Below are 26,006 nucleotides of genomic sequence, written 5' to 3' on the forward strand. Positions count from 1 at the left end.
GGCAAATTCCCAGGTTTGGGTATTTGGCCAAAAATAAACCCGAATATTGCCAAAATGGCTAATTTCGGGTTTATTTTCAGTTCGGGTTTACCAATATGCACAGCCCTAGTGCCAGGATTGCTGTGCTATTTGGCTTCTTCCATCTGTGTTGTCGTGGGTGTTTTGCCACCATGCCACTCCATGACTGGCTGAGTTGCTATGGACTCCGCTTCTCTTTGCACATTGAAGTTGGTCTTTTTTGTACCCATTTCCTCTCTGCCAAGCTAGCATAGGATACCAGTTACCAGCACTGGGGCCAAAAGCTTCTGTCTGGGCTGCCTGCCACATTATGAAAGTAACTGTGAAGCAATAATCACTTCATATTACACAGAAGAAAAAGCATGGAAATATTTTCTCAATCAGATGTATAGCCACATTACTATACTGTCAGAAGGATATGGATTTTGTTATGTTTTGTAACAATGGTTTGAAATGAACAATAGTAAATGAAACTGATAAGATCTGGGGCATTTTTCCACTTAGACTTTATTTCTTCCTTGTATAAAACCTAGCTTTCTATATTTCAAAATGTACAATTTTAAATATTTTTTGGGAAATATTACAGATGGTTTTAATTATGTAATCTTTACACAAGCATTTTTCTTGGTAGAAACCACTGAGTAGATGTGTGCCATTTTTTTTAAATATGCACTTCTATAAATACGTTATGCCATGTGAAGCCAGGCAAAATTACATGGTGCAGAAAAGAACATGTTTCAAAAGCAGAATTACTACCTAGGTTCTAAAGAGTAGTTTTTAACAGGTAACCCTCTTATTTGGGTTCACTATACAAACAAGTATGTGGTCCTTCAGAGGCTAAGGTATTTGTCCCTTTTGCAATGTGAACCATTAATTTATAACTGCAGCTTAAATGATTAGGCATGTATTGTTATTTTGGCTAGTTTCTAACCATAACAAAATGATATTCATTTTTCCTTCCTTTCAAGAAGAGCAAGCTTTATATGTGAAGCAATCAGGAACAAATAGAAATTATGCGTGGGATCCAGAGAACTGAGTAGAGATCCGTCCATGGAATAGATTTTTTTCTTGTCTCTTCTTTCTGCAGGCCATGCACACCCCCAAAAAGCAGTCCCAGAGAATCAGGGACCCTCAGAAACAATGTGTGATGAGGTATAAAGAGCTGCAGCTAGAGGTGGGAATTCGCAGCAGTTGGGGGTATCTATTCTTCAGCAGAAGTGCCATCTGCCTGTGCATGGAAGCTTGGATTCAACCCAGTATATGTATACTGTACACATACATATATATCTGGAGTGAGGGTTAACTTACACATACCTGCCTCTATTAGTAAAACACTGTTTGTTAAAAGAAATAAATGCCTCATTAACTGCATAAAGCTATTATTCCATGGGTCATGGACCACTATATTTTAGTGATTTTGCACAACCACTTGGACTTTTGTTTTTAAAAATTCAAGCCCTTTGTTTGTATACAGGATTTGAATGAAGTCTCCATATCATGTTCATGATACATTTGTATGGCTTTTTAATTATCAAAGGCATTTAAAGTTCAATAAGCACGACATGCCAAGAAATCTTTAGTCATTCTGTGTTTCTTTGAAGAAGCTGGTCCAGTAATTGCTACAAATAAAACAAACAAAACAAAATTTAAAAGTTTTAATATATTGCTTTTCTCTGTTGGAAATACAGTACTAGAGTCAGCAGCCATGCTGTATACCTGTATTGACTTGAAAGGGAGACAACCCTCAGTGTAAGACAATACCCTCTAAAAAATGTTATACACAAAAAGATTTATTACTGGGCAGAACTGTAACTTGTATGTGAATGTAAGATGACCCCCCTTTTTTTAATAGCATACCTGGGGGGGGGGAAGAGAACTTGTCGTGCATGTGAGTAAATAACAGTAAGTTACGGTCTTCTAAACCCATTTGCAGCCTGATCCTAATCATGTTAATTTAGAAGCAAGTCCTTTGATGTAAGTGAATCTTGCTTCCAAGAAACTCTACTTAGGATTTCAGCCTTGCTGGCATGCAATTGCTACAGTAGTCAGTGAAGTTACTTGTGCCACTTCAATTTTCAGATGGGAAGTCATTTGCAAGAAACCACTTACGTGAAAAATGAACCTCTGGTGAGACCTGGTTTATGATCTAGCCTTATTTCTGATCTCTATGTCTTCCACATGAGAAATATGTTAAAACCGAGGAGGTGGAGACCCCAAAGTGGCAGATACTCCAGCTGAGACTGCACTCCTTCAGCTAAGTGCAATTGAACAAGCCTTTTCTGGTCATTTAAACTGTAAGGTTCTTTGACTCAAATTGTGCTGTTTGAGTCCTAAGAGTTATCTCCCCGCCCCACCCCGGTAAGGACACTTCCAGCACGGTTCTGTTGATCCAGCATTTCTTAATTTTTTTTCCTTTCAAATATCTTGTACCTCTAGAAAATCGCTGGAATTTTTACACACTGATATCCAACTGGCAGCAGAAATGTAAACAGACTGTCTCCCAAACCCATTTAAAGCGTAATTATTTCATAATGTACTTTCTGCCTGGGGCAAGAGATTAAAAGGCGCACATGTGGCTGCCATTGAAAGCAGCCGTCCCCCGTTGTCTCCTCCACTTTCGGCACTAATGTCCAGTAACCCTTGCACCACTTCACTGGCTGCCAGGGAGAGAGAGTGAGGGAACTCGCAACGTGGTGAAACTGAGCCATGTGTTTTGTATTACTAGACATTGTGGAAGAGAGGGAAGGAGCCATCGATACAGGGTGGCCTCTGAGTAGCAGCTGTAAATGAATGCATATTCGCAATATTGCTCCAGACATAAGTCTTCTGCTAAAGGAACTGCCATCATTACCACCATAATTCTATGATTATTTGCCAAAAAGAGATTACAGAAAATGTTGTGTGTAAATCCAGATTGTTAATATTAATGAGATGGTCAACATGAGGAGGACTGGAAGAGAGGGTGAAGATGGGACCGTGGTGAGTTGGGGAAATGGCAGTCCAAGTGAACATGTTGGTTGTGACTTTACAGCACACGCACACATAGGGATATGACTGTATGATAGGGACATGATGGAATGCTAAAATGTGAAAGGAAATGCAAGAGAACACAACCCATCCACTCTTTTATTGTATGATAGCCATTCATTAGAGAACCATTACCTTCTTGTAGACTTCAACGCGCAGCCTGTTGCTTTGTAAGATGACCCGTTTCTGTTTCTCTTCTTGTTTCTTCTTCACTTCAGGCAAGTTATTATAAATCCTGAAAGTTTAAAAAAAATCATATTTCATGTATCATTACAGACCATCAAGCTTAGTTTGCTTTTGAAAAGATGAAAACCTGGCAGTACATTTTATGGCATGTTTCAAAATATATTTTAATTACATGACAAATAAATGTTTCTTACATACCCCTTTAAAAACTGGTTGGGCAGGTAAACCAGTTACAGCACCGATGTCATACTTCCAGTGTGGAAGGGCTCACTGACAAAGAAAAGCCAAACTGCTTCCTTCAGCGGCTTCCTGGTCTGCTGTCTCCACATGAAGAAGAGCAACCATGGAGACCTGCTTTCTGGGGCCTGAGCTGCTGACCAAGATAATGCCCATCTATGGTTGGCCAAAGCTACTGCTTGCATTTTGCCATCCCTAGTGTCCTCTTGCCACTCCATTCATGAGGTTAGTGTTGGAAGTGAAGGACTTTACGCTGTCTCTTAACCTCAGACTCCAGAGGGTGACAAGACTAGTGAGTCAGAGAGACAGAGGGGAAAGACACTGGGGCATCCTATACTGCTCTGAACTATCCCTTTGATGTGTAGATTGCTACTCTTAGAGAAACGTCCTTCCTTCCTGCTTCTTCCTCACCCCCTCACACACACTGGCACTCTTCTCCATCTTGTTACCATGAGGGAAGGACACATGTCCTGGAGCTCCCTCCATCCTAGTTAGTTAGAATAGATAGGGAACTATATTTTACTCTATCCTATCCAGAAATGGATTTCCTACTACAAATGAAGTATATTAGTTGAATAGTCAAAAGGATCCTAGCAATTTTGTTTCTTGCACACACAGAGGTTTGGATGAGCTTCTCTGTGCACAATAGCCTTTGTGCAGTCTGCTAACTTAACAAGGATTTGGGCATAACGAAGCCCTCAGAATACAACAGTTAGCTGGGCTCCAGAGTCAGCAACTCTTAGGGCTTCAGGGTGAGGTGGGCACAGCATCTCAGGAGAATTTTATTTTAAAAAGCAGCCTCATGTATCTTCCAAACATTCTTTCCAGAAGTGACAAAGGTTAGGTCTAGGTATCACTGAAAACTCTGTAGTAAAACCATACAACATCAGGAGATTCCTAGAGCTACCCTTTGACACTTCTGGCAAGAACTTCCATTAGGCACACAAGGCTGTTGTATGTGTGTTTTAATTTCTCCCACCACCACTCCAAGTGGCAGTGGGCAATGGGAACTGGGGGATAGGGGATTCCCAACCTTCACTGGAGGCTTGGCATCCCAAGGGAGGCAGCAAAGGCATGGATGCAGACTGTTCCTCTCCTCCTGTGCTGTCCTTGAAGGCTCAGGCAAGCTCTAAAGGCAGTGCCTCTGCAGTACATCTTGGAGCCCAGCCAGGTGGATTGGCATGGGCAAAGGAGGCATACGCCTTTCCCCCTGCTGCTCCTGCCAACACGGCACCCAAAGCAGCTGAGTCACTTAAGTGTTGAGCTGGCTCTGTCTGCCCCTTACTCTTTCCAGACAGAAGAGTAAAAATACAAACAGCAGGTTGAGCATCTGCTCGTTGGAGCCTCTTATCATTGGGAAGCTGCTGTCAGAGTAATTCAGCATGGCCTTATTATTCCACAAAACGTGGAATAATTAAGATGTTAAAAGGAGGAGAAGACGATAGGGGAGAAGACATTCTTTAAGGCGTACATACTAAAAATACATGTTAATTATTATGTGATATACGAAATCACATTACAATTGTATCATTGGTATCATTCATGGAATTATCACCTATTATCAGATGTCAAAACAAAAACATGAATATTTTATACGTTGTTCCTGAGCTTGATATACTGAGCATATGATGTCAGATTATCTCAATTTATCTATGCAACTCAAGATAAATGTCATAGAGTACTTGAGTTAATATATGGAGGAATTAATCATACATGGAGGAATTAATACATCTGTGGAGTACTTGAATTAATACATGGACACTTGCACAAGTACCAACAGATAGAGTGCATAAATGTCTAGTACCTCTCTTGGGACTTCCTCCTGCTAAATTTCTTCTCATCATTGTAGGGACCTTCAGGGTTTCTCCCAGTGAATTTCAGGAAATGAAGCTTGGATTGCAATAATATTTGAGTGTGGGAGGCTAAGGGTGAAATCCATTTCCAACTGTAGAGTGTCCTTAAAAGGGCCACACTCTATCAGGTAATCTTCATCAATCTGTACACTGAAAAGGGCTATAGACATTTTATAGTCACAACTCATTTCCTGAAACCCATCAGACTTGACCATGATACACAGATGGAGAGATGGTGATCCTTTCACATGTAGCAAATAATGCACTTTCAGTGCCCTTTAATTTGCAAGTAGATTTTGCCATGTCACATGGTAAAATCCAGTTGCAAAGTGCAGTGAAAGTGGATTGAAAGTGCATCATTAAGCATGTGTGAAAGTGAAACAGAATTCATGGTATAGCCGCGCAGAAAGAAGAAAGTTGGATTGGTGGTGGCTCCAACTACCAATTTAGTCAGACCCTAAATAAACTGACCGTAATCAGCATGGAAGGTTCTGGGGGGAAGGTTTAGCCGTGGGGCAGCCATATGACTCAGTATGCACACTGCTTTCCCCAGTGTAAGTGAGCAGCTGCCAACCACTCCTACAGGAAAAAGTAAAAGTGCAGCACTTGCAATACCTGTGCAGACTTCTAAAAGGTTTTTTGTAAAGGTTATGCGTAGTCCAAGGCAGGAATTGAATACGTTCAGTAAAACATGAAAGATTTAGTGGTGTAGTGGTTAAGGGCGGTGGACTCTAACCTGGAGAGCTGGATTTGATTCCCCACTCCTACACATGAGCGGCAGACTCTAATCTGGAGAGCTGGGTTGGATTCCCCACTCCTACACGTGAAGCCAGCTGAGTGACCTTGGGATAGTCACAGAGCAGGGGTGGGGAACATCAGGCCCAGGGGCCGTTTCAGGCCCGCGAAATCATTTGGTCTGGCCCTTGGTGGGTCCTGGCAGATCTCTAGCTCATGGCTCGAAGACTGGTGACCTGCCCCCTCCCCTGGACAGGAATAGCCTCTCTTCAAGGCGGATGGTCTGTTGGCACCCAGCTAGTGCAACAGTCCATCCTGTGCCACCAGGTGGGCGAGTGAACCACCAATTGGATGCCTGCCTGCTTGCCTGTGCGGGGTGGGGGGGTCATCTGGGGCAGCTGCCTGCTTGGGGCTTGGTTGGCTAATTTTTAAGTTGTTAATTTTGTATGACCCGCAAATGATGTTATAAATATCTAAATGGCCCTTGGCAGAAAAAAGGTTCCCCACCCCTGTCTTAGAGCTCTCTGAGCCTCACCCACCTCACAAGGTGTCTGTTGTGGGGAGAGGAAGGGGAGGAGATTGTAAGCCGGTTTGATTCTCCTGAAAAGGTAGAGAAAATCGGCATATATAAACTCGCTCTTCTTCTTTCTACACTTACTGCACTGAATTCTGCTCATGCAATACTGTGTTGTTAACTGCATGGGATTAAAAATGGCTATTACTAACAACTTTTGGACTACGTCCCACAGAAATTCTGGCTTAATGTGCAGGGCTGGCCCAACCATAAAGGCAAACTAAGCAATTGCCTACAGTGCCAAAATTCCAGATCCCCTGGATTGGCATGTCATGAGGACAGAGACGCTGCCGGCATTTTTGGAGGAGATACACAAAGGCATCTTTGTTTGTTGTCTGGGTGATATCTCCTCCATACCAGGGCATACCACTGAGAGCCATCTGATCTCCACCAGGTGCCCAGGGCATAAACACAGAAGTAAAGGGGAAGAAGTAAAGAAGTGAAAGCCATTACAATGAAAAACAAACAAACACAAACAGCATCCCAGCCAGGTCTTGGACATTTATTATGCTACTGTTATACTCCTTGGCACATAAAAGAAGGGAGAGGGGAATTTTCATCAACCAATGGCAGCCTTCTTAGTTCCTCTTCATCAATAGGGGAACTCATGGTTAAATGGAGAAGGAACACAAATAAGAATTCAGAAGCTTCTTACCTTTTTGATCGCATATGCATCTCTTTCTCTGATATGAACCTTTCTTTCGGCTTAAATAGGTTATCTAGGGAAAAAGCAGGCAAAGAAAATGAAAATTGCACAGGTGATACTCAACGGAACAAATCATTTATTTTTTGTGTATAATCTTATGCAAATCCACACTTAGACCATCAGAATGAAAATGGCAACCTATGCCTGCCAAGCTGTCTGGCTCGGCCATCTGTGGGTTTTCATGGGCTATTGGTCATCAGATGTTACCTACAGGAAGAGGGACCATCTTCAGCCTACAGCAATCCATTCACCCAATTCTTTGTGGCTCAACCTTGCACATAACAGTCCAATAGGAGTCTGAATCAGAAATGTCAAAAACACCTGCTTGTTACACTTGCTTAGATTGGTTCGGTCTGGTCTCTCTTGAGGATGCTGACAGGCTACTTACAGCACAATACTAAGCAGAACTATGCCAGTCAAAGCCCATTGATTTGGTACTGTGAAGGCAATCACATATAATCTGAATTTTTGCCCATCATGGCTGAGGAACACCAGCCAAAGTGAATTTGGAAAAGCTCTGGCACTTGATGCTCTGGCATTAAGCAAAGAACGTTAACATCATTCAAACTATCCAACAGCGACTATATGATGATGAAAGGCAGCTCTTTTTCCCTCATTCCCCGAGAACTTGTTCCCCTGGTGCTCTAGGCATCATTTCATCTTATGGCACTTGTGCTAATTATCTTTACAATTTAGCTTTACCAACCCAGAGAAGAGCTTTCAAGCTGGCAAGATTAAATGCCTTCCCATCGGAAGTGACCTCCGGCAGATTCCAACATGTTCCCCACAATGCCCGATTATACGCCTGTGATGCCGGAATTCCTGACACGGTGGAACATATCCTAATGGACTGCCCTCTCCGTAGTGGACCCCGCCATCTAATGCTTAGCCATTTGCCAGACACTTGGTGCACAAGATCAAAAAGGAAGATGACTCGTCTCCTTTTAGCAGACCAAGACAGAAACCTCACGGCTTCAGTAGCTTCCTTCCTAGCTTCTGCCCTTACCGAGAGAAGCATCGAGCCCACCCAATTTTAAGAGCACTTAAATATAATTTTAATCAATTAATATTACTTTTAATGAATAATGGAAGATTTTAATCCTATTTCCGCTGACATTTTGGTGTGTTATGTTATGATGCCAATAAAGGTGTTGTATTGTATTGAAACGCTCTGCCAAAAGCTGTAACTGCTTTGCTGGACACCGAGACAACCTTCATCTGCAAGTCACTGTGAACTGCATACAGAGACTTTTAAGAATGTGGCAACTACAGGAAGGGAGGAAGTGGAAGTTGGAGGGGGGAACTTAGGGTTGCCAGCACTGGGTTGGGACCTATCTGGAGATTTTGGGGGCGGAGCCTGATGAGGGCACGGTTTGGGGAAGAGGGGGACTTCAATGCCACAGAGCCCAATTGTCAAAGCAGCCATTTTCTCCAGGTGAACTGATCGTTTTGTACCTTCCAGAACACCCAGAGCTTTTTAGAAAAGTGGAAAGAAGGGTTAAGTATAAACCTCAAGATCCAGCTGTCCCCACAGATGTTCTGTTGAAGTACAGCTACACCTGGCAGGCTGAAAGGGTCACTGCCACTGAGAATGTGTCTATCAATATAAAGTTATACCCCTTTCTCCAATTCCCCTATCTCTCACATCCAATTTTACATTGTCTCTTAACAAACAAAAAAACGACTAGAGGGATTATCATCTGCGTCCCACCCAAAATTGGAATTTGGGCTATAATTCGGGATCATGATTATATTGCATATTTCTATCAGAAAGACAGATATGTTTAAAAGGGGTGGGGACAGAAATGACTGTATAGAGTTCGACTTATGTATTGTATTAGGGTGGAGAGAGCCCCTGGGGAAGATTGGCTTTGTCACAAAAAATGATGCTATTGTATCAGAAAAGGTCCTAACAGACACCCTGAACTGTAGCCATTATTCATTATTCTATGAATCAACATGGCTGTGGATTCAAAACAAAGTTCTACATCACTGAAAAACTAAGAGCACCGTGATGTATTTTAGGACATTTTCTGGCTCTGAAGCCATCGAAGAATTTAACTTCAGAGTACGCGTAAATCCAGAGAACCATCTCCAAAAAATTAACTCTAGGGACTGTTTAACAGACAGCCAAGTTTTGAGCAAGGAGATAACTGGAATCCATAGTCTTGGAACAAATGAAATCTCTTTTTACAACATTTGTCGGAATTAATTCTGTAATGTTGGCTTTTAGGAAAAGAATATGGGAGACCAGACCGCACTATATATTTCTGACAGCCTGAGCCAAAGTAAGTCTCAATGTGCAATGAGCTTCTAAGTCAGTCTGTTCAGAGTTACAGCAATGTGCATGCTTCCTCTGAAGAGAGTTCCACTCAGATTTATAGGGCTTTCTCAGGGGTAAATGCCTTATATTTCAACCATACAATACAGTCATGTGCATGCTTGCTTGAAGTAAATGCAATGGGACTTACTCCTGGTTACCACGCATACACTCAGCCAGTAGGGTTACAATCCTGTGCATGTGTAGATGGAAATAAACCATATAAATATAATGGGGGTTAGCTCAAAGTTACGACACATAGGATCAGGCAACAAATATTGCAGCCCTAAGCATAATTGTTAGGGAAAATCCCATGGTACTCAGGACTAAATTGGGTAACACAAGTTGGATAACATTCCCAAGTGGTCTGGGACACAAATCAGTGTGGCAGCATGGTGCCAGAAGAGGAGTTTCAGCTTCCCGTCGCTGTTTTTCCAAAATGAAATGGTCAGCATTTCCTCACCCCCTGTGGCTGTTTCAGCTCAGAAAAATGGCACAGGGAGAGGTTGCAGCCCCATCTTCCCCTGTGCCATGCTCCCAAGTCTAATCGATCCCCAGAGCGCTTGGGAACATTCGTTTCCTGGTGTAAAGTCTGCCTAGGATCCCATCCTGACTTTCAACAGATGTCACACCTAGCTTTGCCTTCAGTGTAACTTTTTCTGAGTAGACATGTAAGATGGACTCAGCTACTCAAGTTCTGCCCTCCCGGAGACTCAGCTACTCACTTTCAAAGGATGGAAAGCAATGGATTGGAATTAGGGTTGCCAACCTCCAGGTACTAGCTGGAGTTCTCCTGCTATTACAACTGATCTCCAGCCGATAGAGATCAGTTCAACTGGAGAAAATGGCCGCTTTGGCAATTGGACTCTATGGCACTGAAGTCCCTCCCCTCCCCAAACCCCATATTTATCAGGCTCTGCCCCCAAAATTTCCAGGTATTTCCTGACCCGGAGCCGGCAGCCCTAATTGGAATGAAAAGGGAGGGAAAAGGAGGAGTAGTTTAATTGCTGGCCAACTGACAGTTTAATTGCTGGCCAACTGACAGAGTTGGGGTTTGTTGGATTTTGGTGGGAGAAGGGTTAGGAGATCTGCTGGTCAGGCAGGGGATCCATTTGGGACTTTTGAAAAGGTTCGGGTTCTGTTCCTGTCAGAAACAGTTAAAAAAAAGGGGGGGGGGAAGCCTATCTGCTCTGTGTTATAAAGGCTTGGGTGCTGTTCCTGTTAAAAACAGTTAAAACTAAGTTAAAAGCCTTTCTGTTCCATGTTACAAGTCTCCATCAGTCAAAAAAGAAACCTGCTTAGTAGCTTTATGATTTCCCAGGCCCCAGCTCTCCAGTAACACTGTTACTGTAATACTTCAAGGGCTGGAGAAAATGAAAGAACCAAAGAAACAACCAAGCCGCGCATACCACTGAAATAAACCTGTTTCTTAGTTGTTTTCATCAAGGCTACTATGTGATTCCTTCAAGCCTATAATCCTCTCACAATAGGCCACATGAATGCTAGGTGGCACCGCGAGTCTAGGCATCGCCCTCATTGAGGGCGACAACACTACGTGGTCTCAAAATCCTCAATTATGAAAATAAAAGTATCTTTTTAAAGGTCTGTAGGGTGTGAAATTTAAGACCCTCATTTCTAGCTAGGAAACAGGGCGTCGCAACAACGTGCCATGATCCTAAACAGCTTAAATCTGATTGAAATCAGTAAAACCCATGCCCAGATATTGGTGCTGATCTTGTAATCCCGATCTGAATCACTGGAACTGCCAAATAAATGCGTAAAAATGCCACACAGTGGTCGCTGCCTTCTTGTGACACAACGTGGTTTTAAAAAAGGTGTGTGGGGGTTTAATATAGTAAAACGCTGCAGAGCTGCTTGGTTTGATACAGATGTCAGTGAAGCAGATCTGTTGCTCTGAATACAGATCATCTCTCTGCAGGTTCTGTTCCCAACTTTTAAAAATGCCACGTTTGTTTCATGGATATTTATGAAGGTTGCCCCAGGCAACAGTGAATGCAGGCATTTAAAGGAGCCACGCCTAGTATCTCAAGTACATTCCATTTACTATTTTTCTGATGGGAGAAAAGACTGGTTTTTGTTTATGAACAGAGCATTATGCACAATTCAGCACATAGCATTTCCCTCCTCATACTGATAACATTTAATAACAAGGAAAAGGAAGTGCTGCAAATCCAACAGTTCTTCAAATCTTTCTTTAACAATATGGAAATCCATGTTGCAAAACTTCAGAAAGCTGAAGTATATAGCATTAACCTTTTCACATTATAAATTGGATGTTTTCCCAGGTGTTCCAGTTCAAATACATTTGCATAGACTTGGTAGAAATGGGCAAATGACGAACCAATGTCCAAACATCGCAAACCCCCAAAGTATGTTGTCAAGATCCTCCATTCCTAAATGCTTTAGTTAGTTTTTTTGGAACAGTGCCTGCAAATGAAACAATTTTTTTTCATTCTGTTTCATCACTGCACTATGCTTGTATATAGCCAACACAATGGTTTGTGTGACTTTGGAAACAATCCTAAGTAGACCTATTTTGAAGCAAGTCACATTTCATTCAATTGGGCTTACTCCCAAGAAAGTGCTTTTAGGATTGCAGCCTAAGGCTGTCAGCTGACCAGAAAACAATAATCTGACCTGTTTTTAGGTCTCATGAACTCATGAAGCTGCCTTCTACTGAATCAAACCCTTGGTCCATCAAAGTCAGCAAAGCCAGCATTGTCTACTCAGATGGGCAGCAGCTCTCCAGGGTCTCAAGCTGAGGTCTTTCACATCACCTACTTGCCTAGTCCCTTTAACTGGTGATGCCGTGGATTGAACCTGGGACCTTCTGCATGCCAAGCAGATTCTCTACCACTGAGCCACGGCCCCTCCTCAGGCCTTAAAGGGTCAAATGTCACAACAGAAGACCACTGATTCATGGAGGGGTGTGTGTGTTCTCTATCCAATAATGGTCTTTTATGCATAGCTGTTTCACTCGCCGTCACTCCTTTGATGACTTTGGGGCTTTGTTTGGATTATGCATGCCATTTCCGACAGTCAGAGGTCGCCTCAATCTCCCCATGTTTCCCCGCACTTTTCAAATTCTACATAAAACAGGTCCATGAAAATGTGGACAAAACACAGGGGGGGAGGGGAAATGCAGGGGGAGAGCGAGGCGACCTCTGACGTCGGAAACAGCATGCATAATCCAAAGACCCAAAGTCGTTGGAGGGGTGACAGTGAGTGAAACAGGCATACATAAAAGACCGATGTCTTCTCTTGTATTTGAGAGGATCATACAGCAATACCCTGTATGCCAGATAGTTCTGCCTAAACACCTGTTTGAAGAACAAGGCTTAACCATGTCAATGTAGTGGTATTATGATTAGCAGAATGAGAGTGTTTGGGTCCAGTAGTGCACTGACTGCTAAACTGTGCAAATTGACCACATAATTTGGAGTGAACCAATAGAAACGAGGGGCAATATGACACAGGGATTTTATCTTTCATTTGGTAAGCAGAGTGTAACAATGCCAAAATTGAAGGGATGGAAGTAATAATGTGAGAAAATGACAAAAAACAAAACACCCTACTTTGAAAACAAAACCATCTATTTAGAGACAATATATATGGTCCTGCGGTTTCTACATATAAGTAAAAGACACAATTCTTGTTCTGGTAGCATCTCAATGAGAGATCAGTATGCTATTCAACAAAAGAAATAGCATACTGTACAAATAAGACTAAACCATGACTGACTGGAGGGAAGGAAGCATGGTACAGCCAGATCTCGTCAGATCTCGGAAGCTAAGCTGGGTCAGCCCTGGTTAGTATTTGGATGGGAGACCACCAAGGAATACCAGGGTTGCTGTGCAGAGGAAGGGACTGGCAAACCACCTCTGTTAGTCTCTTGCCTTGAAAACCCCATAAGGGGTCACCATAAGTCGGCTGCGACTTGATGGCACTTTACACACTTTACACACGTACATGTACACATGACTGACTGCAGAAGAGGGACTATATCAATTGTTCCTCAAAAGAGGGGGGAGAAGAAATGCAATACAAATTCAACAGCAAATTGCAATATGAATGTACGACATCAAAATTTGCTATCACAGTTGGTCCACAGCAAAATCCAAAAACAAAAGCTACGTAGAAACCTTTTATTAAGACTGACCACAATAACACAACACAATGTGCAGGCTTTCAGGTTCTCCAGAGCTTTTCATAAGGATGGATGTTTTAAAAGAGCAGGAAGAAAGAACAGGTCTCTCAGGTCAGCATTTTAAGGCCTGTTCATCATCATGTGTATAATGTTTCACTGGTTTCAGTGTGGTATCACTGTGTACCCTGGGCATGCTGGGATTAATTTAGCTGCCAAAATGCACAAAAAGAGGAAGCCATCTAATTGTAAACATACCAACTGGGAGTTGATCAAATACCTCTCTGATGCCAAATAGAACACACAGGTCCCCTAAAGGGCTGAGACTAAAAAGAAAATATATGTACAACCTTACATGTATGTATTAGTTATCACTCAGGCAACGAAAGGTAGATCCAAATGCAGTTCTACTTGTAGCACAGCTCAAAGAGGAATGCATATACAGAATGGTACAGGTGAGTGACCATTTGTTCAAACCTGGAAATAAAGCTCCCATGTTGTGAAAGAAATCAGTGAAGACACAAGGAAGGCAATATGAACCACAGAGGGCAGGAATCATTTGCTAAGAAACGACATTAGTAAGGTTATCACAAGTAGGTTTCTTTGAACAAAAAGTGAAAAATAATCTGAAGGGACCAGAGGAAGGTAGCTTGAATGCTGATAGAAACATTATGATAGATACTTAGGCAACATGTGAACAGGAGGAAGTTACCAGGTTTTATTCAAGTTCTTTAACTCTGCTGAGATTCTGTGATTAATAGTTTATTTGCGACAATTGGCCAGTGAGGCAAGAAAGCACCATCAAGATCTTTGGGCAGCAGACCAAGATAAATAGTTTATCTTTATAACATAGTTTAACAAATGCTAATGTTGGCCCCTGAAGAATGGAGATGAATGAGGTGCAAAACACATTAGCTAGTGGGGAACCCACTTAAAGCCACAGGGAAGATGGGTTAGAAAAGAGCAAAATAGGAGGAGGTAGCTGGATTCTTGCCCTCAGTCAAAACTGCTGACACAAGGAGTGAAGATTCATTGTATTTATTTTCTTCAAGAAGAGCCGCAAATGTTAAAAGTAAGTCTGGGCATTTCGTTCTGTGACCTGGGGGGCCTTACTCATCATGCCAATTATGCAGGGAGATAATTGTGGTTATTCCATGGTGAACACATGAACACATGAAGCTGCCTTATACTGAATCAGACCCTTGGTCCATCAAAGTCAGTATTGTCTACTCAGACCAGCAGCAGTTCTCCAGGGTCTCTGGTAGAGGTCTTTCATATCACCTACTTGCCTAGTCCCTTTAACTGGAGATGCTGGTTATTGAACCTGGGACCTTCTGTATGCCAACCAGAGGCACTTCTGTAAGCCAACCTGAGCTGGGCTTGTCCCCCGACAGCCCCTGAGCTGGGCTTGTCTCAATTCAGGCCTCCCCCAAAATCCCTTATTGGGATCCTCCGGGTGGGGAAAAGGGGGCACGCAGGCCGGCTTTCCCCCCAAACTGGATGCGGCCCCCATGTCAAACCGCCAAAGTTGTGACGAATTCAAAAACTTTAACAAAGCCATAATTACAGGGAGGGTGGGCGGGACAGCGTGACGCCGAATGCCGTCGGGGATGTGAGGCCTGGTTTTATGTTGAAAGGCCCGCCTTGCAACATGCTGGGGCCTGATTGGCCCGTTTAATCTGGGAGGCGAGGCGGCAAGAGGGAGCGTGGGAAGACTCCTCCAAGGAGAAGACGCCGTGGCTCAGTTCCCTGCCTTCCTGAGCTGCCATTTTATTGTGGCATGCTGGCTGGCCTCGGAGGGCCCCCCGAACCCTGGGATGGCCTCTGCCAGGCCCCCCAACAGTCCCCTGCAGCCCCCCATCCCGGCTCTGCCCTCTCCCCAGCACAGTCCAGCAAACGAGGCTCATGTATGAGTGAGAACCTGTGCTTTTCTAAACTGAAAAGTCCCAAGCCCTTCAGCCTTTCCTCATAGTGCTGTCAAGTTGTAGCTGACTTATGACGATCCCAGCAACGTGCTTTCTCAAGGCAAGTGAGAAGCAGAGTTGGTTTGCCATTGTCTTCCTCTGCAGAATCTTCCTTGGTGGTCTTCTTTCCAAGTACTGACTCTGCTTAGCTCCTGAGATCTGATGAGATCAGGCTGTACCATGCCATCTTCTTCCTCGAATGATTTCAGATATCCAGTGTAATATAAAGGGCATTAGTACAGAGCCAAAAAAATCAGCATGAACATGAATTTTCAGATGGGTTACTGGCTATGACTTGCTACCTCCAAGGTGTGTTCCGGAGGGCAACAAGGTGAGGTATCTGACAGGCCCCCAAAATCACCAACAGCCCCACTGAATCTACCAGAGTTACTTTGTATGAAGCACCAAGGAAGTCCAAAGTAGCGTAAAAGAAATCTTTGTTTGCATGCTCTACATCTTCCAGGCTAAGGAGACCTACTGATGGTCCTTCTACAGCCCTTCAAATACAGGAGCCCACAAACCATAAAAGAACAACCCACACAAAAGGCACAAAATTGCTGAGGGAATCTCTTCCTTAAAGGAATGTGTATGAGAGCTGTACATGACAATTAGACCCATGAAGGGTAAGACAAACCATCTCTCCAAATTTCCCACAAGGAATTCATTGAATACACTAATGGAAACTGTCAATTCAGTTGCTTCTAAGTACTCAAGCAAATATGGATTTCAGAAACCTACACTAAGATAAATCCATAACAAGCCAAGAGAAACTAACAGGCATCAAATGCAGGGTGGAATGGCAGCTTTATGAATCTCTATATTGTGGTTTTCAGTAAGGAAACAGACTCTCCCAGGGGAAAAAATTGAGGTATATTCGTGTATAAAATAGCACAGACATATGCTCTTGCAAATTAAAAGAAATGCATAAGTGCTTGTGTACACTAAGATCACAAGGCTGTTCATTATGAGGATTTAATGTACTATAAACAGCTGGTAGCCCTGTCACTAAAGTAATTACATCACAGTTTTTGAGATTTAAATCTAGTTATTTGAACAGTGTTTCTATTCAGTTCATCACAGTAGGATCTCTAATTTGTTCAACGTAGTCAACAGCAAAGTAGTCTATCTTGGACTAATTAGCCTGCTTTAAATTCACCATCAAAATTATATAATACAAAGGCTACTGAAAGAGTTTTCAGGTTGTTTGCCACTGGAGTGCTCTTATGATGAAAATCTTCTGCTGACTAAACATGCTAATTTTTCTCAAATTACTTTTGGCATCCTCTGAAAACCTCTGCATGGATTACAACTACATTTAGTAAGCAGCTTTCTTGTAGAGATGAGAAGGTAAACAGGAACTGCACAGATGTTCCCACTTGCATGGAAATAGTACCGAGTGTCAGTTACCATTCCACATAGAACAGACCACTAAATTACAACACTGTAATTGTGTGATTTAGACATTATCCAAAAATCCTGTATTCTTAATAAGTGCTTTATGCATTTGTTTATGTATTTAGAACATTTTTATTCTGCCTCTCCAGGAACCTGCCTGAGGCAGGTTACAAAACAAAAAATATAAAAATAATTTAAAAATATATATTAAAAGGCATTACTTAACATCCAGCATTAAAAACGCCCCAGCCCTGCAATACAAATATAAACCGTAAAAGTAAACCACAGACAGCTTACAACTACAGTTTTCAGGCTAAAATAGTGTTTAAAAAATCAACCCCTTGGGTAGACAGAAACATTTTTGCCTGGAACAAAAAAGAAAGCAATGTAGGCACCAAGCAAGCCGCAAGGAGCAGAACATTCAAAACGTGTGGTGCCACCACAGAAAATGCCCTGTCTCTAGTTGCTACCTGTCTCACTTCTGAAGATGGGGCACAGAGAGCAGGGCTTGTGAGGTAGATCTTAACTGGCAGGCTGGAACAATATGGCAAAGGAATCTGACAACCTGACTCCAAATTCCCAGATGATCTCTCCCAGAAGTTTCAAGTAGATGTTAACCATCGTGGGGGACTAGATGGGACAAGATGGATAAATGTCATGGGGCCGAGAAGCAGTCCCTGGCACCACCCACTAGAATCAGCCAGTCAAGAAAGAGTGGAACCACTGAAGCATGGTACCCTCTCCTCCCAATTCAACCAGTTTCTCCAGAAGGATACCATGGTCAATGGTAATGGACACAGAGAGGTCAAGGAGAATTGACAGGGACACACTCCCCATCACTCTCGCAGCTAAGATCATCCATCAGGGTGACCAAGGTAGTTTCCATCACAAATCCAGGCTTGAATTCAGAGTGAAATGGGTCTAGAGATAACCCATCTCCTCCAAGATCGCTAGAAGCACTGCATCCAGCAGCTGCTCAAGCACCTTTCTGTTACATAGAGAGGGAATACCCTCCTAACGCCATTGCTTTTGTTGCATAACAATACCAAAGTAAGAAATGTGGGTTATGTGGCATAAACTGCTAATTTTGATACCAGGTTGTTAATGATCCCACACATTAAGCTTTCAGAGAAAACAGCCTTTCCCTTTCCCTGTGATGTCAAGAGAACCCCTGTAGGGACAATGCCAATGTACACACCCAACAGCTATCGGTGTGCTGAAGTCATGCTGCAACATGTAATAGTGACAGACAATAATTATATTGGCAAAGATGGGTATTCATGTGTAGCAGTAGGGCCAGCAGTTAGCATTGCAGGCTCAAAATGGTCTGCCCTTCTTACAAATCAATTTCTTGAACCTTTAGTTAAATCATTGATCCTTCCCACTACTGAAGGGTTCAGAATATAATTCATGGATTATATGTACACCCAAACATAGCCCTTCAGCCATACAAGCTTCTGAACAGTGTAACAGTATGTTTTGGGTAACAATCTAGTTTTTGAGGATATGATGAAGAAACCAGAACTGCATGGGCAGAAAATGGGAAACACATTCCTTATTATAAACAAGCAATTAGAAAGTTTGCATCCCGGAACTACAGTGCTCCCTTAAAAGCGAGAGGGGAGGGGGCTTTTATGAAGGGACATTTCCCTGTGGTCATCCCCACCGACTGCTTCGGGGCTTCTTTTTGATTATGCATGCCTTTCCTGACTATCAGAGGCCGCCTCGCTCTCCCCATGCGTTTTGCCTGTGTTTTCCAGATGCTGTTTTAAGCCCCGAAGCAGTTGGCAGGGGTGGCCACAGGGAAACGTTCCTACATAAAAGGCCATTGAGAGAGAGAGAGAATATGCAATAAGATGGGTTCCATCACATCACCATAGGCTTCTCTGTTTTCTGAATACTATTTTTACAGCTATTGTTTGGAAAGAACATACAGTTCCCCAACGGCCAAGAAACCTGCAGACAAATCATACTTGGCCCCATCTTGGTTCCCCCCCCCCCACCAGTTGCTGTGAAAATCAACACGAGGAAGAGGCTGGATAAGGATAAGGAGCAAGCAACTTCACCCTAGAGGATATGTCCTCTTTTTCCAAAATGGTCCTTGTTGCCTCGCTGAACTGCTTGCTCACCTTCAGGATAGCAGTTTTTAAAAAAATATATATATATTCTAAAATACCACGATTCAGCACTAGCAATGTATAGAGTTTCTGCAGCAGAACATTCACTTCCAGGAACACTGTGGTATTCTTTTCTATTCAGCTTAGTAGGTAGACCAGAAGTGAGATCATTAAACTGTTCCCTCACATATCCCAGCTGAGAAGCCAGAGATAATGTAACAACCCAGGGGAAAGATAGCACATTTTCTAAAAAGCACATTTTCTAAAAAGCAAATGACAAGCTTGTTTTTTTTTAAAAAAATATCAGCCACATACCAAGTGAATTCACAGACTATTTTGTCTTTCAAAGGTGGTTTATGCATGGGAGTTTTACCTGAGGTTAGTTGCTTTCCTGTTGGGAGTCTATGTACCAGCAGTCTCCAAGCTCAAATCAGGAAATATTTGAATCCCCACCCCTTGAAATACTGCTTTGTAATTGGCTGTAGTGAGAGAAAAGTTCCCTCCCTCCCAAACCCAATTGCCACATAAAAAAAGCATTTTAAGAACATAAAACAAAAAACGGAGCAATCTGAAAAAGAGGGGAGAAATCCAAGCTTCGGTTTTCAAAAGCCTTTCTTCTGCTCAGAATGAGCTCTGAGGAAGCAGGAAGTATTTGAATCCCCGCCTCTGGACATGCAGCTTTGTAATTGGCTGTGAGTGAAACTAAGCTTGCATGTCCCGCACTTTGCCTTATGCATGGTGATTTCACCCAAGCTGAGCTCAGGGGAGACGGAAGAATTGGGTTAACAGAGGAACGTGATGGTCCAGGATTTGTGAGGGCTGGCAGTGAGGTAATCTCTAATGGAGAGAAAACTCAAGCATAACTCCAAGGAACAACTGAGACAGATGGGGGGTGAACATCAGTGAAAGTATCTATGCATAAACAACCAAAGTTTATTTGAAAAGGTATGAATGGAAGAGACACAAATGAAAGATTAAAAGGCCATTTGGAAACACAGAGCTCCCCCTCCATTTCAATGATAGTAGAAAGTTACACACGCACCTCTAGAATTGCCCCAATGATGTCACATGCATCACAAATAGGCAAAGGTCCTGCCCCTTTCTGTCAACCACCAATCCCCTTTATTCCTGTTTGGTGTTTACAGAACAGATTAAAGCCAATCAGGACCCATGGAAGGCTGAAGGAGCCAGATGGGAGAGAAACAGAAAAATCTCTTACACTGTCAGCTGTCCTGCCAAGGCAGGGGTTCTTTAAGATTTGGAGGCAATGAGCACACCGGTAATTGAAGGAAAATCAACAGTTTAATTACCAAACTACACATTCAGCAGGCAAAACAATACAGCATGTGTACCTTGCAAGAGTTTATCCCCTTTCTAGCTGCTGGAAGCCCCGAATAAAGCAGCAGGAGATGCCCCAGGCCGTCCGTCACTTCACACAGCATCTGAACTTTGATCTGTGTTGAGGCTTCTTTTCTTCACCTTCACCTTCGATTCTTATTACTCAGGCCAGGTGCCTTAACAGGTTGATTCCATGCACCTGGATCACAATGCTTCATCCCAATCAGGCATACCGCCTGACTCCTGAAACAACTTAGGTCATCTAATCGGGCTGAAATTCCACCTGGGGCACAATACTCCCTTCTGACAAGGAAGGGAAAAACAAACTATGTATAGAGGGAAATAGGGGGAAAATGTGGCATGCCAACCTAAACTCCTCGCAATCTTCCGCGTGTTCCCACTACATCAACTTCCATCAATTAGGGTCTGAGCCTTCAGAGAGTGAAATTGGAGGGGTCTTGTCACAGAGCCTGGCTTTGAGTATAAACAGGCTAAAACAGTAAATCGTTCAAAATAGGATTTGAGCCTCCAGGGAGTGAAACTGGAAGATTCCTGTATCAGGATACTCAGTAGGTCTCAGAGCCTGTCTCCTGAGAGAAACTAGGCTAAAGTAAACACTAAAGAGAAGATTGTGTTATCTCAGAGCCTAGTTTCTGGGGAAAGCTAGCTAAAGAACTAGAATTTTCTGAAGGACACTTATACTGTGAGATTCCTAAGGCTGGGGAAAGGCCAAAGGGTCACCTCAAAAACAGAAGGGTGGTTATGCATTATACTTGTAAATTGTTTCAACACTCTTTACCTAACAACCTTATTCCATCCAACAACATAAATAAAGTTTTTTCCCCCTGTTCACGTGAAACCTCATCTGAAATAGAAGCATTTAGAAGCCACTGGAGTTCTGTCTGTCAGGTGGAGGCTGGAGTAGAGGCCATGCTGGTCAACCTTCACATCATGCTACCTCTATTCAAGCATCATTTATGACCCCAACCTTCACAGTGTGATGTCTTCATCTTTATTTTGTAGAATCTTGAAAACTATAGCTTTCACATTTTCGGCCCCCAAAACAGAGAACAGCTTGAACATACTGCTGAGAGCCTCTGGCATGGTCAGGTTCGTAACATTGGAATACTCATATCTCCATAGCTGTGCCTGGAACATCAGGCAGTGGTGGTGGCCAGAAGTGCTTTTTCTATCATCCATTTTGTATGAAGGCTGTGACCTTTTTATCTGATCAAGACCTGGCAACCAGTAACGTTGCTGTAACGTATTCTCTAAGGAGCTTGGTGATTGTCCAGAAGCTTCATCTCAAGCAGAACTCAGTGTTCTGCCTCGAAGAGCATATTGTCCTCCACGCACAACTTCACAATTCCAGTCCTTGCAGAAATCAGTTAGCTCCGGCTCCTCATCCCTTGAAAGTTCACATTGAGATAATCAATGACTGTTTTAAAAGTTTTCAATCCTAGGTATGGAAAATTATGTTTTGTGTATAAGGGCTCCAGGATATTAAGGGCCGATTCACATCACACAGTCAGAGATGCATTGAATGAATCCTGGCTCTGGTCTTTTTGCACCATGGTTGTTTCAACCTCCCGTTGCTTTTTCAGACAGGAATCTTTACATACTCGATGGCCTAACTGAGTGAATGATGGTGCAACCAAATAACCCCTCACTGTTGAACAGGTTGGAAAATGGGAGTAATAATCCGTTAACCAACAGGGTTGCAGTGATCACTGCAAAGATCAGACCTATGAAGGAATTTATGTACCACCTAATTGACACAGTCATTTCTGTCATTCTGAGACTAGTTGAAAGCTCATAAACAAAATATTATATACATGTTTCTTTGAAGAACTAGGTGAGGTAGATGAACGATTGGAAAGTTTCATGTCAGAGACATTGATGGTTAATAACTATTACAGGAGGAAAACTACAGCTGCTTGAATGATTAATAAATGCATTCAATATTACATCTTTATTACTCATTTAAGGAGATAAAATTCATCTTTAGTAGTAGTGCACAAAAAAGGATTAATTTTTCTTAAGAACATCTTTCTATACTTGCAAGTGAAAGGTTTTGCAAAGCAATCTAAATGCAATCTAATTTTTCCTCCTCAAATGATATTTTATATTTTATTGTGTGAAAAGCATATGCATCTCAGAGGCCTTCACTGGATCTTAATGTCCTTGATTTGTGTATTATCAATTCTGGCCTCTTCTCTTTCCATGTTCTCTGGGAAAAGGCTTTCAAATATTAGAAGTAGCAGCTTAAGGGTTACCAAACAGAAGTGATTTTTAATAGCCATCAGATGGGACCATAAGGTCTGAAATGACATCACTCAGACCTTATAATCATTTTCGCAGAGATCTTACTGCCATACATAGAATCACAGAATCATAGAATCATAGAGTTGGAAGGGACCACCAGGGTCATCTAGTCCAACCCCCTGCACAATGCAGGTAATTAACAACTACCTCCCCCCCACATCCCCAGTGACCCCAACCCTCCCCCCGCAAAGCAGGATCCCACAATCAAAGCACTCCCGATAGATGGCCATCCAGCCTCTGCTTAGACCTCCAAAGATGGGACTCCACCACTGTCCGAGGCAGTGCATTCCACCATCGAACAGCTCTCACTGATCTGGAAAACCGGGTTTGATTCCCCATTCCTCCACATGAGTGGCGGAGGCTAATCTGGTGAACTGGATTTGTTTCCTCACTTCTACACATGAAGTCAGCTGGGTGACCCTGGGCCAGTCACACTTTCTCAGCCCCACCTACCTCACAGGGTGTCTGTTGTGGGGAGAAGGGAAGGTGTTTGTAAGCCAGTTTAAGTCTTCCTTAAGTGGTAGAGAAAGTTGGCATATAAAAACCAGCTCTTCATCTTCTTCTTCTATCAACAGTGGCAAATATTACACAACAGACTCCTGTGCCACCTTAAAGACTAAGGTTTGGATCTTATACCTTTTCCCCACTCACGTTCCCTTAACAGGCTCATCATATTTATCGTGGCATATGTTTTCCTCCACCAGAGCCCACTTCACCAGATGGGGGAGATCTGAAGTTTGCTGTTTTATTTTGTTTTTAACTGAAAACCTTGTTTTTAGTTATTACTGTAAGCTACCTTGAACCGCGAGGAAAGGCAGGATATGTTTTAGTAAATACATGAACACATGAAGCTGCCTTCTACTGAATCAGACCCTTGATCCATCAAAGTCAGTATTGTCTGCTCAGACTGGCAGCGGCTCTCCAGGGTCTCAGGCAGAGGTCTTTCACATCACCTACTTGCCTAGTCCCTTTAATTGGAGATGCAGGGGACTGAACCAGGGACCTTCTGCATGCCAAGCAGATGCTCTACCACTGAGCCCCAGCCTCTCCAATAAAGCCATTAGTCTTTTAAGGCACCGTAAAATTATTTGCTGCTTTAGGTGTAACAGAGTAACATGGCTCAATGAATTTGTCAGGATAGATTGTATTATACAGCTTGGGTGGGGAAGAGGAACGAGCAGACCTATAACCATGCAGCAATTTTTCCTTGTTAGGAAAACTTATTGCAGGGGGTAGCCAAGTTAGTCTTCAGTAGCAAAATTAAAGTTCAGTGGCACCTTAAAGACTAATAACATTTTATTTAAATATGAGCTTTGGGAATCACAGCTCACTTCTTAAAAAAATCTGTGGGAAATTTAAAAAATGTAATATTTATTAAATTTATGCTATCATCCTGAGAACTGGGCCACAACTGGAATTATAGGGTGGGCACTTTCGGTATCTACCTTTGATTAATCCAAATGTCAGGGATAACTGATTTGAGATGGAAGATAAGATGCTTAGATTTCCATCCATTTGTAACTGCTGCAGAAGGCACCTTGAAACAACTTCCTTTAGCGAGTCTTGCCAGTTTATATTAGTGAAGAAACGATGACTCAGTGTATATTCTCTCCCTTCTCTGCTGAATTAAAGGGTGAACAAGGATTTACCACAGTTACACAGTAAAACAAAGGAAAGGGACTTCCTTGTTTGCTTACTGCAAGAAGGTAATTTGTTTCTTAAAATCAAAATTCATTTCTAAGTACTGCATTATACTTCATCAAATATCTCTGTTCCTGAACAGCCAGATCCTTCTAAATTTAAAAGAATTCAGGATTGTTTTCAAAGTAGGTTGTGTCATGGACAGAGAATCATTCTGCTCACAGAAGGAAATGGGCCAAGTAATATGCCTGCTGAGCTTTGTATTTGCACCAGATCAGCTGATCAGCCACCAATCCCTATATTTATCACAGTTGTGGCACTTACAGATCACTGTTCCTCCACATAGCTAAGGGCAAAAGACAAAGAGTTATTTGAATGAAAACAACAACAGCCCTGGTGGACAGGGTGAGGCACAGTGACCATTCATTCAGCATCATGGCAGAATGAGGATTTGAATATCATAGAATTGGAAGGTACCACCATGGTCATCTAGTCCAACCCCCTGCACAATGCAGGAAATTCACAACTGCTTCCCCCCCAAACCCCCAATGACCCCTACTACATGCCCAGAAGATGGCCAAGATGCCTTCCCTCTCATCATCTGCCTAAGTTTATAGGCAGATATATATATCATATATATATATATATGATATATCTATATCGTCGCCATGAATCTCACCAAACCCAAGTTAGTCAATGAGTAAATGTACATGCAACTACAGTCTCACTATGTGATCTCTGGAGTACAGAATTAATTAGCTTGCAAAAGAAACATCTGCCTTTCTACCACTTATAGCTTTGTCAGCAGAATGAGTCAAGGCAAAATCCTCATAACATATTTCTTTAATGAAGTATTTTTCTCTAACTTGGCATACATTTTTATTTCACAAATCAAGACCTTTTAAAACAAACTAAAAGATTAAATGGGGGGAATTGTAGCCAAGGTAGTAAGTTATGCGCCTTTTTAAAATGCACATTGTATTATAACAAGTACAGATGGGCTTGCCCCTCAAATCAGAACTGGGACTGGGAAAGCCAAACTATTTGCCAAAAACTCTGGGAAATAGCTTGGCTTTTTCAAGCCCTATTCTGAGCTTAGAATAACTCATTCCCTTCCCCTCCTTTCCTTTAATCCTTCCCTGTCACCCTTTCCTTTCATCCTCCCCATTTAACGTGTGCCAATTGGTGGTGCTGGCAGCAGTACTGACAGCAATCTGGCTGAACAACCAGCTAGCCAGCTGCTTGGCACAAAGACAGTGTGTGCCTTTCATCTTCTCTTTCCCTTTACCAGTGCATTCAACTTTCTTTTGACAATCTCTGAGGCACGCCTGAGGGATCCCAGGAAATGTAGTATTCAGGGTGTCAGACATATAAGTGTGGAGGGTAGGGTTGCCAACCTCCAGGT

General features: G+C 42.6%; 1 protein-coding gene across 1 annotated transcript in view; it reads right to left on the reverse strand.

The window, feature by feature from the left end:
* Positions 1 to 1,522: 1,522 nt before the first annotated feature.
* C5H10orf90 (chromosome 5 C10orf90 homolog) overlaps positions 1,523 to 26,006 on the reverse strand; it is a 130,505-nt gene continuing 106,021 nt past the window's right edge. Inside the window, exons 7-9 of the mRNA XM_056850205.1 lie at positions 7,286 to 7,349; positions 3,181 to 3,280; positions 1,523 to 1,637 (exon numbers count right to left, since the gene is read on the reverse strand). Of these exons, the coding sequence (XP_056706183.1) occupies positions 1,599 to 1,637; positions 3,181 to 3,280; positions 7,286 to 7,349 (203 nt within the window). The 3' untranslated portion in view covers positions 1,523 to 1,598. The remainder of the gene's footprint in view (positions 1,638 to 3,180; positions 3,281 to 7,285; positions 7,350 to 26,006) is intronic.

This window comes from Euleptes europaea, chromosome 5, assembly GCF_029931775.1.
Source record: "Euleptes europaea isolate rEulEur1 chromosome 5, rEulEur1.hap1, whole genome shotgun sequence".
Taxonomy (NCBI): domain Eukaryota; kingdom Metazoa; phylum Chordata; class Lepidosauria; order Squamata; family Sphaerodactylidae; genus Euleptes; species Euleptes europaea.